This window comes from Ursus maritimus, unplaced genomic scaffold, assembly GCF_017311325.1.
Source record: "Ursus maritimus isolate PB19 unplaced genomic scaffold, ASM1731132v1 scaffold_3, whole genome shotgun sequence".
NCBI lineage: Eukaryota > Metazoa > Chordata > Mammalia > Carnivora > Ursidae > Ursus > Ursus maritimus.
The window spans coordinates 94,388,450-94,399,951 of NW_024425563.1; the positions used below are offsets into that span (position 1 = coordinate 94,388,450).

General features: G+C 63.4%; 1 protein-coding gene across 1 annotated transcript in view; it reads left to right on the forward strand.

Moving 5' to 3' along the window:
• Window positions 1-5,753, forward strand: part of LOC103674680 (zinc finger MIZ domain-containing protein 2) — a 15,088-nt gene extending 9,335 nt beyond the window's left edge. Inside the window, exons 15-19 of the mRNA XM_040644471.1 lie at window positions 2,767-2,835; window positions 3,021-3,265; window positions 3,699-3,868; window positions 3,950-4,189; window positions 4,828-5,753. Of these exons, the coding sequence (XP_040500405.1) occupies window positions 2,767-2,835; window positions 3,021-3,265; window positions 3,699-3,868; window positions 3,950-4,189; window positions 4,828-4,935 (832 nt within the window). The 3' untranslated portion in view covers window positions 4,936-5,753. The remainder of the gene's footprint in view (window positions 1-2,766; window positions 2,836-3,020; window positions 3,266-3,698; window positions 3,869-3,949; window positions 4,190-4,827) is intronic.
• Window positions 5,754-11,502: the final 5,749 nt, after the last annotated feature.

Consider the following 11,502-nt stretch of genomic DNA (forward strand, 5'->3'; position numbering starts at 1 on the left):
TTCTCTCTAGAAAGATACATGTGCACACAAAACTTTGTGTATGATTTTAGGGGGTTTATGAGTCCCCTGAAGCCCACTCCTGGTTAAGAACACCTTGCTCTGGGGGGGACTGCCACAGCAGAAGCTAGGGTCCTAGAAACCTAGCTCAGGCCCTGGGATGATGGCAGGTGGTCCGTTCACACCTCCTCAGCCTCCCACCCCTTCTGAAAGCACCAGCGGCACCCTCTTTCTCGGTCGGGGGCATGTTCTCTAGTCATAATTGAGGGGACCCTGGGCCAGGTGACTGAGGCGGGACGGAAGGCAGGTCACCAAGACCCTATTCCGTTGGAGGTGATGGCCGGCCAGGGCCCCAGGAGAGAGGCCGCCCACACCCTGGCCCCGAGGCGGGGGAGGAGGGGCCGTGCTCCATGACCACATCCCTGCAGTGGGGGTGGGGCGGGCCGTGCAGCCCAGCGTCCTCCATGCCAGTTGCCGGGGTGCAGGCGGTCGGCTCACACCAGCGTGGCCCGCTCCCAGGCAGTGGCCCCTGTGACGAGCTGCGGCTGACCTTCCCTGTGCGTGACGGGGTGGTCCTGGAGCCCTTCCGCCTGCAGCACAACCTGGCCGTGAGCAACCATGCCTTCCAGCTCCGCGACTCCGTCTACAAGACCCTGATGCTGAGGTGAGCGGGCCCCCCACCCCGCGTGTGGCCCCTGCCCCGCGCCGGCCCGTTCTCAGCGCCCGCCCGCCCGTGCAGGCCCGACCTGGAGCTGCAGTTCAAGTGCTACCACCACGAGGACCGGCAGATGAACACCAACTGGCCGGCCTCGGTGCAGGTCAGCGTGAACGCCACTCCGCTGACCATCGAGCGCGGCGACAACAAGACGTCCCACAAGCCCCTGTACCTGAAGCACGTGTGCCAGCCGGGCCGCAACACCATCCAGATCACGGTCACAGCCTGCTGCTGCGTGAGTGCCCCCGCAGGGCCAGGCTACCCCGCCGTGGCCCGCTGGAGCCCGCCCTTTCCAGGCCCGTCTGTTCTCCTGGCCCCACAGTTTCGAGCGGCCTCCCTGCTTTCTGGCGAGGCCCGCTTACCTCGACGGGGCGCTCGTGCTGGTCCCGTGCGAGAAGGCCTCTGAGCCGGTCTTCCCACGAGGAGGCTCGGGAGTCCTGCAGGCTGGCTGTCCCCAAAGCCTTGCTGGGAGTTACCGGGGCTCCAGACAGAGCGGGGCGAAGAGAGGCAGCCGGGCTCAGATGAGCAGCCCCCGCCCGCGCCGGCCCTGGGGGATCACAGGGATGCTGTAGGCCGGGCACGGGCAGGGGGCTCTCGGGTGCCGGTGTTCTCCCAGGCGACGGCTGGACAAGGGGCTCCCCGGGTGGGCTGGGCCGGCCCGCGGCGCGGGGGGCTCCCAGAGCAGGACAGGCTCCCCGGGCCGCGGCCCCTGACCGGCTCCTCCCGCCGCAGTCCCACCTCTTCGTGCTGCAGCTCGTGCACCGGCCATCCGTCCGCTCGGTGCTGCAGGGTCTCCTCAAGAAGCGTCTCCTGCCCGCCGAGCACTGCATCACCAAGAGTGAGTGGCCCCGGCCACCACCCGGAACGTCCCCGCGTCCAACAAGGCTGGGTCCCCTGCAACGGGGGCCCCAGGTGGGGCGGGGGGGCAGCGGTCAACCCCACGCGGTCCCTTGGAGCTGTGGCGCCAGCAGCGGCCTCTCAGTCCAGTCCTCTCCCCCGTCGACACCAGTAAAGCGCAACTTCAGCAGCGGCACCATCCCCGGCACGCCTGGGCCCAACGGCGAGGACGGGGTGGAGCAGACGGCCATCAAGGTGTCCCTCAAGTGCCCCATCACCTTCCGCAGGATCCAGCTCCCCGCCCGTGGTCACGACTGCCGCCACATCCAGGTGGGTGGTCCCCGCGAGCTCTGCCAGGACTTCTGACGGCTGTTTTCCGTCGCCCCCTCTGCTGGCAGGTGGGGACAGGCAGCCAGCAGGCCGGTGGCCAACCTCCCCCATCCTTCCCCTGTCTCTGAGGACAGTTACCACTGCCCTTCATCCTCGGGGTCTCATCTCAAAGCCGACAAGGCTGCAGGTGCGGTCCTGCCATCCCAGGAGCGACCCCCACGTGCGTGGACGAGTTTTGGTCTTACGTGTGATACTTGGGGCCCCGCCGCGGTGTCTTCTGAGGCACCGTGGTCTGGAGGGGATTCTTCACCAGCACAGAGGCCCAATTCTTTGGTCGCGTGGCATCCCAGTCCCCATGAGGACCGTGTGGGCTGTCCCTAGTGTCCGTCTGTTAGAAGGGGTGCCCCAGGGAAAGCCTGGCACACGTGGCTTCTCACCACGTGAGCAGATCGTCCCAGAAGCACATGGCTCGATCGCGGGGTGCGGGCAGGTCGCCCCTGGCCCCCATGTGAGAAACCACCTCTCCTCCCCACAGTGCTTTGACCTGGAGTCCTACCTACAGCTCAACTGTGAGCGGGGGACCTGGAGGTGCCCCGTGTGCAAGTGAGTATCCCCAAGACGGTCCTCATGGCGGCCCAGGGTGGCCCTTGTCAGGCTGTCAGGCTATTTCCCCATGACACACACAGCACCAAGAAAAACCCAAGTCAGGTTCCGGGGGCCCCAGCACAGATGGGGACGCTGCGGCTCAGGGCAGAGACGTCACCCGTGGCGTCACCTCACACCCAGTCCCCGTCGTGAGGGGTCACCTCCCATGGGGTGGCCTCGGGCACAGTGACAGTGCACAGAGGTGACAGGCCTCCGAGCCGCGTCCCCTCGGTTTTCAACAGCAAGACGGCGTTGCTGGAGGGGCTGGAGGTGGATCAGTACATGCTGGGGATCCTCATTTACATTCAGAAGTAAGTGTCTTCCTGTCGCCCGGCGTCTGCAGTCGGCAGCGGGCAGCCCCGGGACGGCTGGGAGAAGCACCCGCCATCCCCCCACCCCTGCTCCTCCGTGGCCGGAACCCACAGCCACCCCGTGGGGCCCGGGGCAGGGAGAGGCTGCAGGACAGCTGGTGAGCAGCCCGCCTGTCTCCACCCAGCTCCGATTACGAGGAGATCACCATCGACCCCACGTGCAGCTGGAAGCCGGTGCCCGTGAAGCCCGACGTGCACGTCAAGGAGGAGCCCGATGGGCCGGTGCTGAAGCGCTGCCGCACCGTGAGCCCCGCACACGTGCTCATGCCCAGCGTCATGGAGATGATTGCGGCCCTGGGCCCCGGGGCCGCCCCCTTCGCCCCTCTGCAGCCCCCCTCGGCCCCGGCCCCTGGCGATTATCCCAGCCAGGGTGAGTATGGCGGGCCTGGCCCGGGGACGCAGATGGCCACAGTCAAGCGGTCTGTTCTCTCCAGACCAGTGAAGTGTCACTGTGCGGGTCCTGCACCTGGGGCCCTGCTTGGGGATGCAGCCATGGGGGTGGGTGGTAGCTGGGCCCACCCTCCCCAGCGCTGGGGAGCAGGGGCCTTCTGCCGGCACACTTCTGGGGCCTGGTCCTCTCTGACCCTACCTGTGGGTGTGTCTGGGTGAGGCGGGTCCCCTTCCCATCCCCTCGCATCCCAGACCAACGTCATGAGACCTGTTCCCCTGGCTGTGATGAGAAGAGATGCCCTTCTCTATAAGGCCTGGCGCTACCTGCGGGAGAGCGCTGGGAGCCCCCCCTCCCCAGACCGCTCCGCCAGCGCTAGCCCCTGGGCCTCACCCAGGACTGGCTCTGCTCTCAGGTTCCGGCTTCCTGGGACCCGGGACCTTCCCGGACTCCTTCCCGCCCACCACGCCCAGCACCCCGGCCCTTCCTGAGTTCACCACAGGGCCGCCCCCCAGCTCCTACCAGTCTGACCTTCCCAGCAGCCTCCTGACACCGGAGAAGTCTGCCCCCTGCCTCCCAGGGCAGGTCAGTGCCGGAAGAGGGTGGAGGGCCGGCTCCCAGGGACGAGGGCCCAGGGCCATTTGACCGGATTCTTCTCTCCTTCAGATGGCACCAGCGGGCCACCTGGACCCAGCCCACAACCCTGGGCCGCAGGGGCTACATGCCCCCAGCCTTGGGGGGCCCCCGGGGCCCCAACTGCACCATCCAAACCCTCCCCCAGCATCCCGGCAGCCCCTGGGCCCAGTGAGCTCGGGCCCCATCGGCGAGCTGGCCTTCAGCGCGGCCACAGGCGTGATGGGGCCCCCCATGTCTGGGGCGGGGGAGGCCCCAGAACCGGCCCTGGACGTGAGTACGGGCCCCATTATGGGGAGCACGTGGGAGCTGGGGCTGGGGACGGCGTGTGCATTGTCCCCAGGGTCCACACGCTTCCTAGAAGGGAGGACACTGACACCCCAGTGACTTCCAGAGCCTGGAGAGCTGGTCAGATAGCATCAGCTCTCGCGATGATGAGTGTCAGGTACCTGCCATAGCCATGGGGTTGGCTCTGGGGACCTGTGCCGAGTGCCCGAGAAGCCTGGGCTTGGAGCTGACCACACCGGCTCGGGGTGTGGCCCAACCTATGTGACTCATTTTGCTGTGTGAGCCAAAATCAGCGTGTAAAACACAGGTAACCGTCCTCGACCCGAATAAACCAAACTCTGAAGTTCAACCTGAGAAAAGTTAGAGCAGCTCAAAGCAGCGAATCACCGACGCTGGAGATCCCACCTCCTGCATTTGCCCTGCTCGCGCCGGGTGGGCCCCCCGCACAGCCCCGTGCCTGCCTGCGTGTCCCAGGCTGGCCTTGGACAACTTTGTGGAGTGATTCCTGGTCAAAGAGCAGCTTTCGGCAGGGAGAGGCCCAGTGCAGGCTGAGGGTCAGGGTCCCGAGCAGGGGTGCGGTGGGTCGGAGGCCAGAGCCACTGATGGCTTTGCTTTGTCCCCAGCTGCTCCCAGAACTGACCAACCCCGAGGAACTGCTGTCCTACCTGGGCCCACCCGACCTCCCCACAAACAACAATGATGACCTGCTCTCTCTCTTCGAGAACAACTGATCCTGTAGACCCCACCCAGCCGGCGGGGACACGCCCGCAGATGTCACCATGCCCTGCCCCACCCCACCTGCGTACCAGAACCCAGGGCCTCCCCCCTCCCACCCGGCCCCTGACACTGGAGGCAGCTGTGCTGGGTGGGAGGGGCCCTAGGTGGACCCCCTGACCCCCTCTCTGCTGCGGAATGGTGTTTGATGAGATGCTCAGCCCCGCCCCCATCCACCACCTGCCCCGCCCCCCACCAGCCCGGCTTTACCCCTGTCCATACTCACCTGCTACCCTGACCTGAGGCCTTGCCCCTGGCCCCTCCAGCCCTGCCTGCTCCCACCAGCCTGCATCTTGTCCAGCGTTGACCCTTATGTTTCGACCCCCTTGGCTCACTGGCGAGAGCAGGGCTGCTCTGTCCTGAGTCTGAGCTCGCAGTGGGAGGGGGACCCCTCTTCCCACCGGAGGCTTCAGGCCAAGGCTGCAGGGCGGGGAGCTCTAAAGCACAACGATGTACATAGTGTAGGAGCAGTAGGAGGTACGGACGGCCAGTCCCTCCTGTGCTGCCAGGGGCCCCGCGGGCTCCTGCCCCTCCTGGGCGCACACAGTGGGGGGGGTGCTGAGACTCTGTACAAATTCTCCAGCGGGCTGCTCCTCCGAGGTCCCCTTTTCCGTGAAAGTGAAGAATCAGTCTCGCTGTGTTTTTTAAAACTGCCTCTCCCGTGTCCGCCCTGGGGTCAAGCCAGGCGGGGGAGGAGGAGCCAATGCACCCACTGGCCCAGGGCCGAGTCGTGTCCCCTGTCTGCCCGTCTCCATTAAAGGACTCCCTCACGGTGGGCCTGCTGAGTCCCTCCTTCGCGCCCGGCCCGGGTTCCCCACGTGGGCGGGGCTCTGTGCCCAGCCAAGACCCAGCTGTTCCCGCCTCACAGTACATTTCCTCGTCCCTGGAATTTTCCAAGTTGGCTCAGTAGGAGAACTATTTTGTGAAGCGTCACCAGGGCCAGGAGACACATCTGCCACCCTGTCACCTTGCGTGGGCGTGCCTGGGGCAGAGAGCCAGCCATCCTGAGCCAGGGACCTCGGTAGGGACCGGGACTGAAGTCCGGGCTGGCTCCAGACAGCAGCTCCAGGAGGCCTGTGGAGGGTGGCCCTGGGCTCCTGGGCCTGCGGGGGCCCCCATCCAGCTGTGCACCGGCTGCCTGGGTGGCCTTTTCTTGCCGCCCAGCAAGCGAGGTTGATGAGGCCTGTGGCGGAAAAGGGGGAGTATCCGTGGGGCACCGGAAGCTGGGAAGTGGGGGGGGGTGTCCAGGGCAGGCAGGCCTGGGTGGCTTTACCCACTGACCTCTTGGGACCCCAGACGTGGGCCTTAGTGTCTCTGCAGCCTGTTTTGTGGCTGAGGGGGCAGAAGCGCACTCCCAGTGCTGGGGGGGCAGGGGGACAAGGAGGTGCAGTGGGGCCTGTCCAGAATTCTGTCTCGCATCCGTAGCCAGGCTGGGGTTGGGGGGGTACCTAGTGCGGGTGCCATGCATGCTGTGGTCTCACTGGTCGTCATCGTGGGTGCTGCTGGGCAGAACGGAGAAATCTGGAGATGAGCCAAAGGCTGCAAGCTGCTGTAAAGTCCACCCACAGGAGGCTGGGCTCAGGCCAAGACATGACAGCCGCGGGACGGGGACCGCAGCGCCATGGGCGCCCCTCAAACACCATGGGATGAAAGAACAAGGTGCAGAAGTTCACGCAAGACCATGCTGTCTTCGTAAAGCTTGACACCAGATACGGATTTCCTGGGACTCTCACGTCTGTGCTGGAACTCAGGAGGGAGGTGAGGCCGTGGACCTGCTGCCCACGGTGCTTCCCCGTGGGGCAGCACAGGGGTGTGCTTGGGGAAGGGGAGGCGCCGGTGACATTCGCAGCCTCGAGGGGTGGCTTCTCAGGCTGCCGCCTAATGCCTCATCTGTCACATCCTCACCTATGTGCCACGCGCATGCAATTTCCAGACAAGCAGACCGCCACGCGCCTGGGGGCCACGAGACTCCAGTGCAGAAGTGAGAACCATGCGGACAGGGCGAGCACCTTCCCTGACCACAGGGATCAAAGCTGGGTGTTACTAACTACTGGGTTCTGCGGCAACAATGTGTCCTGCTGTGTGGAACAACAGTAACAAAGGTGTGGTTAAGTTTAGCCTCTTGACAGCCAAGGGGTCCAAGAAGGAATTACAAGTGAAATTAGGAGCCACCTTGAGACGAAACAGCCTGCCCAGCCTTCAGAGGCGCAGTAAGAGCGGTGGCACGAGGACACCGGAAAGCAGTGTGCATCCGTGGTCCGGAGGCTCTCGGTCACCTCGCCGTCCGCCTGGAGGCACTAGAAGAACACACAAGGCAAAGCGGCAGAAGGAATGACGACACGACAGGTGCGGAGACCAGAAAAGTGGCAGCGAATCCGGGCTAGCACACCTTTAGTCTGAGCCAGTGACTCAGGTCAGAAGTGGAGCCGGAGGGACATCCAGAGGGACAAGATAGGGATCCCGTGAGCTGCTGGCGGTCAGACACCCCCCTGTGAGCGCATGGGGCCCCCGAGAACCGCCCGTGAAGCAGCCACCGTGGGAGCAGACCGCATGAGGAGGGAGGTGGAGACCTGGGTCCAGGACCAGACGCCGCCAGACGGTGCGGGAGTGTCCCCGTCTCCACGGTCCCTCCCCGCTGGTGCCCTCACCTTGCCACCTCCCAGGCTGAGCCAACCACAGGGACCTGTCGGGACTTCAGGGCCACCATCAGAGGGAGGGGCTCTGGACAGGATCAAGGAAATGTTTCAGGGGCCCGGAACTAGGAGTGCCTTTTTAGTCGGGCGTCCTCGGCCACTTGCCCGATCTGTTTGTTGAAGATGAAGGGCAGTGAATGGTCTAGGCGTCACGTGCTCTGTGAGGTCCTGCGGACATCACTGTCCCCCGCAGCCACCTCCGCCTCTGTCACCAGAGACTGGCTTAGCGTGGTCTTGAACCTGAGTGGAGCCACGGGGCTGCACCCCATCATTAGCTGCCGGCTACACAGCTTGCTGTGACAAGATGGGGTGGGGGTGGGATTCGTGGACGCCCCTCCCGGTCTCCGCACCCCCTGCCCAAACCCTTTCCATGTGCGTTCGTCACGGCTCAGGCTGCTGGTGAGAGAGGAGGATTCAAGATAGCCATCCTGAAAGGGCCGCCAAGTGCCTTGGGGACGGCCGGACACGGGCAGACACAGCCCCAGAATGACCTGTCCTCTTTGAGAGCCTCACCGTCCAGAGCGGCTGTTGCTACGGAGCAGAGACCAGAGCCTCCCAGCTCTGCTCATTCTGGTGGGGCCTGCATCCCGGGTGGGGTTGGGAGCACTCCCCAACAGAGGGAAGAGCTATCAGAAGGGGATGGGCGCGAGCGGCCCCAGGATCATTCCCCTCCCAGCACACGGCCCACCTGACCCCCTGCCCTGCAACCTGCCGCGCGGGTCGCCGCTGGGATCTGCAGGCTTCTCCACAGCCTATCCAGTGCTGGCCGCAGCCGACCCTCCCCTGCCCCGCGGAGCCCTCTGCTTCTAGAATGAGCAGCTGCAACTCCCCCCATGGCTACCTCCCTGGTCCCCGTCGCAGCTGATCGATCACAGACAACTCGATAGTGATCATTTTCCGATGTTTTATTTAAAAACACTTCAGGGCCACCTGGGTGGCTCGGTCAGTGAAGCGTCTGCCTTTGGCTCAGGTCATGATCCCAGGATCCTGGGATCAAGCCCGGCATCGGGCTCTTTGCTCAGTGGGGAGTCTGCTTCTTCCTCTCCCCCCTGCTCATTCTAATACACAAATAAAATATTTTCAAAAAATAATAAAAACACTTCAGCCTTTGTAAACAGGGAGCGCCCGCACAACGCCTGGGTTTGGCCAGCCCGTCCCACTCCCTCCGTCTTCCCACGCAGCTGCACCTTCCATGCACACGCGTGTTTAGTCGTTGCCAACTTTGGAAAGTCAGTCGCACATAAATATCTCCGCGTGCATCTCAGAAAAACCAAAACGTGCCCTTACGTGAGCACACTCGTTACCGCAGCAAGGTGACGGGCTCCACGCCGCGCTCCCACACATCCAGATGTCCCGACGCCTCCCACAGCTTCGTTCAACCCCACAGCCAGTCCGGGTCACGCTTTGTGTCTGGTGGTCATGTCTCTACTCTCTCAAGGTGCAAGAGTTCTTGGCGTTATTTCCTTACGCTAGTTTCCCAAACCAGGTGAGCTGCCTCGCAGCAAGTCCCATGGTCACTTTTTCCTTCACCCCTGTATGTCGTGTCCCCTGTCCCTTAGGCGGGACGTCTAGAGCTTGACTAAACATTCTGGGCCAGACAAGCATTGTTACCTGCCTTTCCTACGAGACCGTGAGGTCCATGGGAGCAGGGACTAACTAGATCTCTTTTGTGTCCTGATTGATTCCAAAGCTGGCAACGTCTGTCCAAGAGATTAACCAGGGGCGAACAGGGGGCACCCAGGAGCAGGCTGCCTGCAGTCAGCGTGCAGGGGGGCTGAGCACCCAGCATCCGCACAGATGCGCCCGTCTGCTCCTCCTTCCTCCCCCTCAGCCCGCCCCGGTCCTGGCTGAGCACCTGTGCCCTGCAGGGTCGCCGTGGGACGATCAGCAGGTGTCCAGCAAGCATCTGCTTCGATGAGGATTGGGGGCAGAGGGAGCCCGAGCTCCTAGCATGCCCCGCCCCCGTCCACTCTTGGAGACCCCTGAGATGGCCGGGCACCTCCCGCCCCGGGAACAGTGGCCCTGCTCTCCCACAGGGCTCGGCCAAGCAAGAGAACCAGCTCCCTGTCCAGGGGCCACCTTCCCGTGGAAGCGGGCAGGACAGTGCTGCCTCTCCTTCCTGAGCGAGCAGGGCAGCAGAGCCCCGACTCCAGGATGCTCCCCTCATGTGCCAAGGTTGGCTGCTGCCCCGCATTGTGAGCCCGCCAGCTCTGCATGGCGGTTTCTGTCTCCAAGCCAAACCTGACTGAAGGCCGCAGAGCCTGAGGTCCTGCTTTCCCGCCCTCAGCCAACCTGCTTTTCCAGTTTCCCTTGTTGGTGGCCCGGCGGGTGGCCAGTGGCCTGGCCGTCCGCTTCTGTGTCCTCTGCCCCTCTCCCCTCCCCAGGAGCCCAAAGTAAGAAGAGCCTGTGGAGCCGGAAATCAGCCGCCAATGTCCCCGGTCCTCCTGAGTTCCTTGCTTCTGTACAGTAAACACACGTTCATGGCAATAAATAAATAACCCTATGGGGCACCTGGGGGTCTCGGTTGGGCATCTGCCTTCAGCTCAGGTCGTGATCCCAGGGTCCTGGTCTTGAGCCCCGTGTCAGGCTCCCTGCTCAGCGGAGAGTCTGGTTCTCTCTCTCCCTCTGTGTGTGCTCTCTAGCTCTCACTCTCTCTCAAATGGATGAATAAAATCCTTAAAAAAATAAAAAATGTAAAAAAATAATAAAACCGCAGAGCGGCAGGAGCTCTCCCTCATTGCTGGTGGGAATGCCAAATGGGGCCGCAGCTTTGCAGGACGGTTAGGGAAGAGCCGACCAACCAGCACCCCCTTGCCGTCAGCTCCCGCTGTCACGCATACGGGTGTTGACAGCAGCTTCATCGTCACCAAACCTCGGACGCACGTGACCTCCTTCTGCGGGTGACCGGATTGCCGCCTGTGCCCATCCGGAACAGGGAATCCTATTCGGCTCTAAAACAGAATGAGCAGTCACACTGCGGAAAGTCGTGGAGTCACCCGAAATCCCAGCTCTAAGCGACAGCAGCCAGTCTGAGAAGGCTGAAGCCTGCGGGACCCCGAGTCTCTGACATTCTGGAAAAGGCACCGGTCTGGAGACAGTGAAGATCCGCCGGGATTGAGCAGGCAGGGTGAGCAGGGGCTTGGGGGGCAGTGAAAGTGCTCTGTGGTGGGCACGGGTGAGACATTTGGCCACAGCCAGAGTGAGCCCTGAGGGAAGCCACGGGCTCTGCATGATGATGACGGGTCAGTGTAGGCCCGTCCATTGTCACCAGTGCGCCATTCTGCGGGGACGTGGATGGTGGGCACGAGGGCATAGGGGAAATCTCCGTCCGAATCTTCCACTCAATTTCACTGTACCCCTGAAACTGCTCTAAAAAATATCTGTGTAAAGAAATCTGCTCAAAAGTTGGCCTTTTACAGATTATTTGTAATTCCCAAATACAATTCTCACGGATTGTCACTGACTTGAAAACAAACAAAATGCCCTGAACAGGTGGCGGAAGTGGGACAGACCCTGCAGCACACGGTTGTCCAGAAAGGCGCTGCCCCGCAGCCCCTCCGAGTCATCTCCTGCCCGCACGGGGGTCCCCAGCGGGACCGGGGTTGGATGTCCCCGGGGGCCGTGGTCTCTGGGAGAAGCAGGGGGCACAGGGCACGCTCTACATTCCCCACCGCACCAGCCAGACACGGGGTCGGGGAGATGGACCCACGGAGAGCAGGGCCTTGGGCCCCGTGAACAATGAACATGGATCGGGGGACGGGTCCGGAGCACAGCGTGCAGCAGAGAAGCTCGGGGACCCCAGCCTTGGTCCTGGCTGCCCCTCTAGCTGCA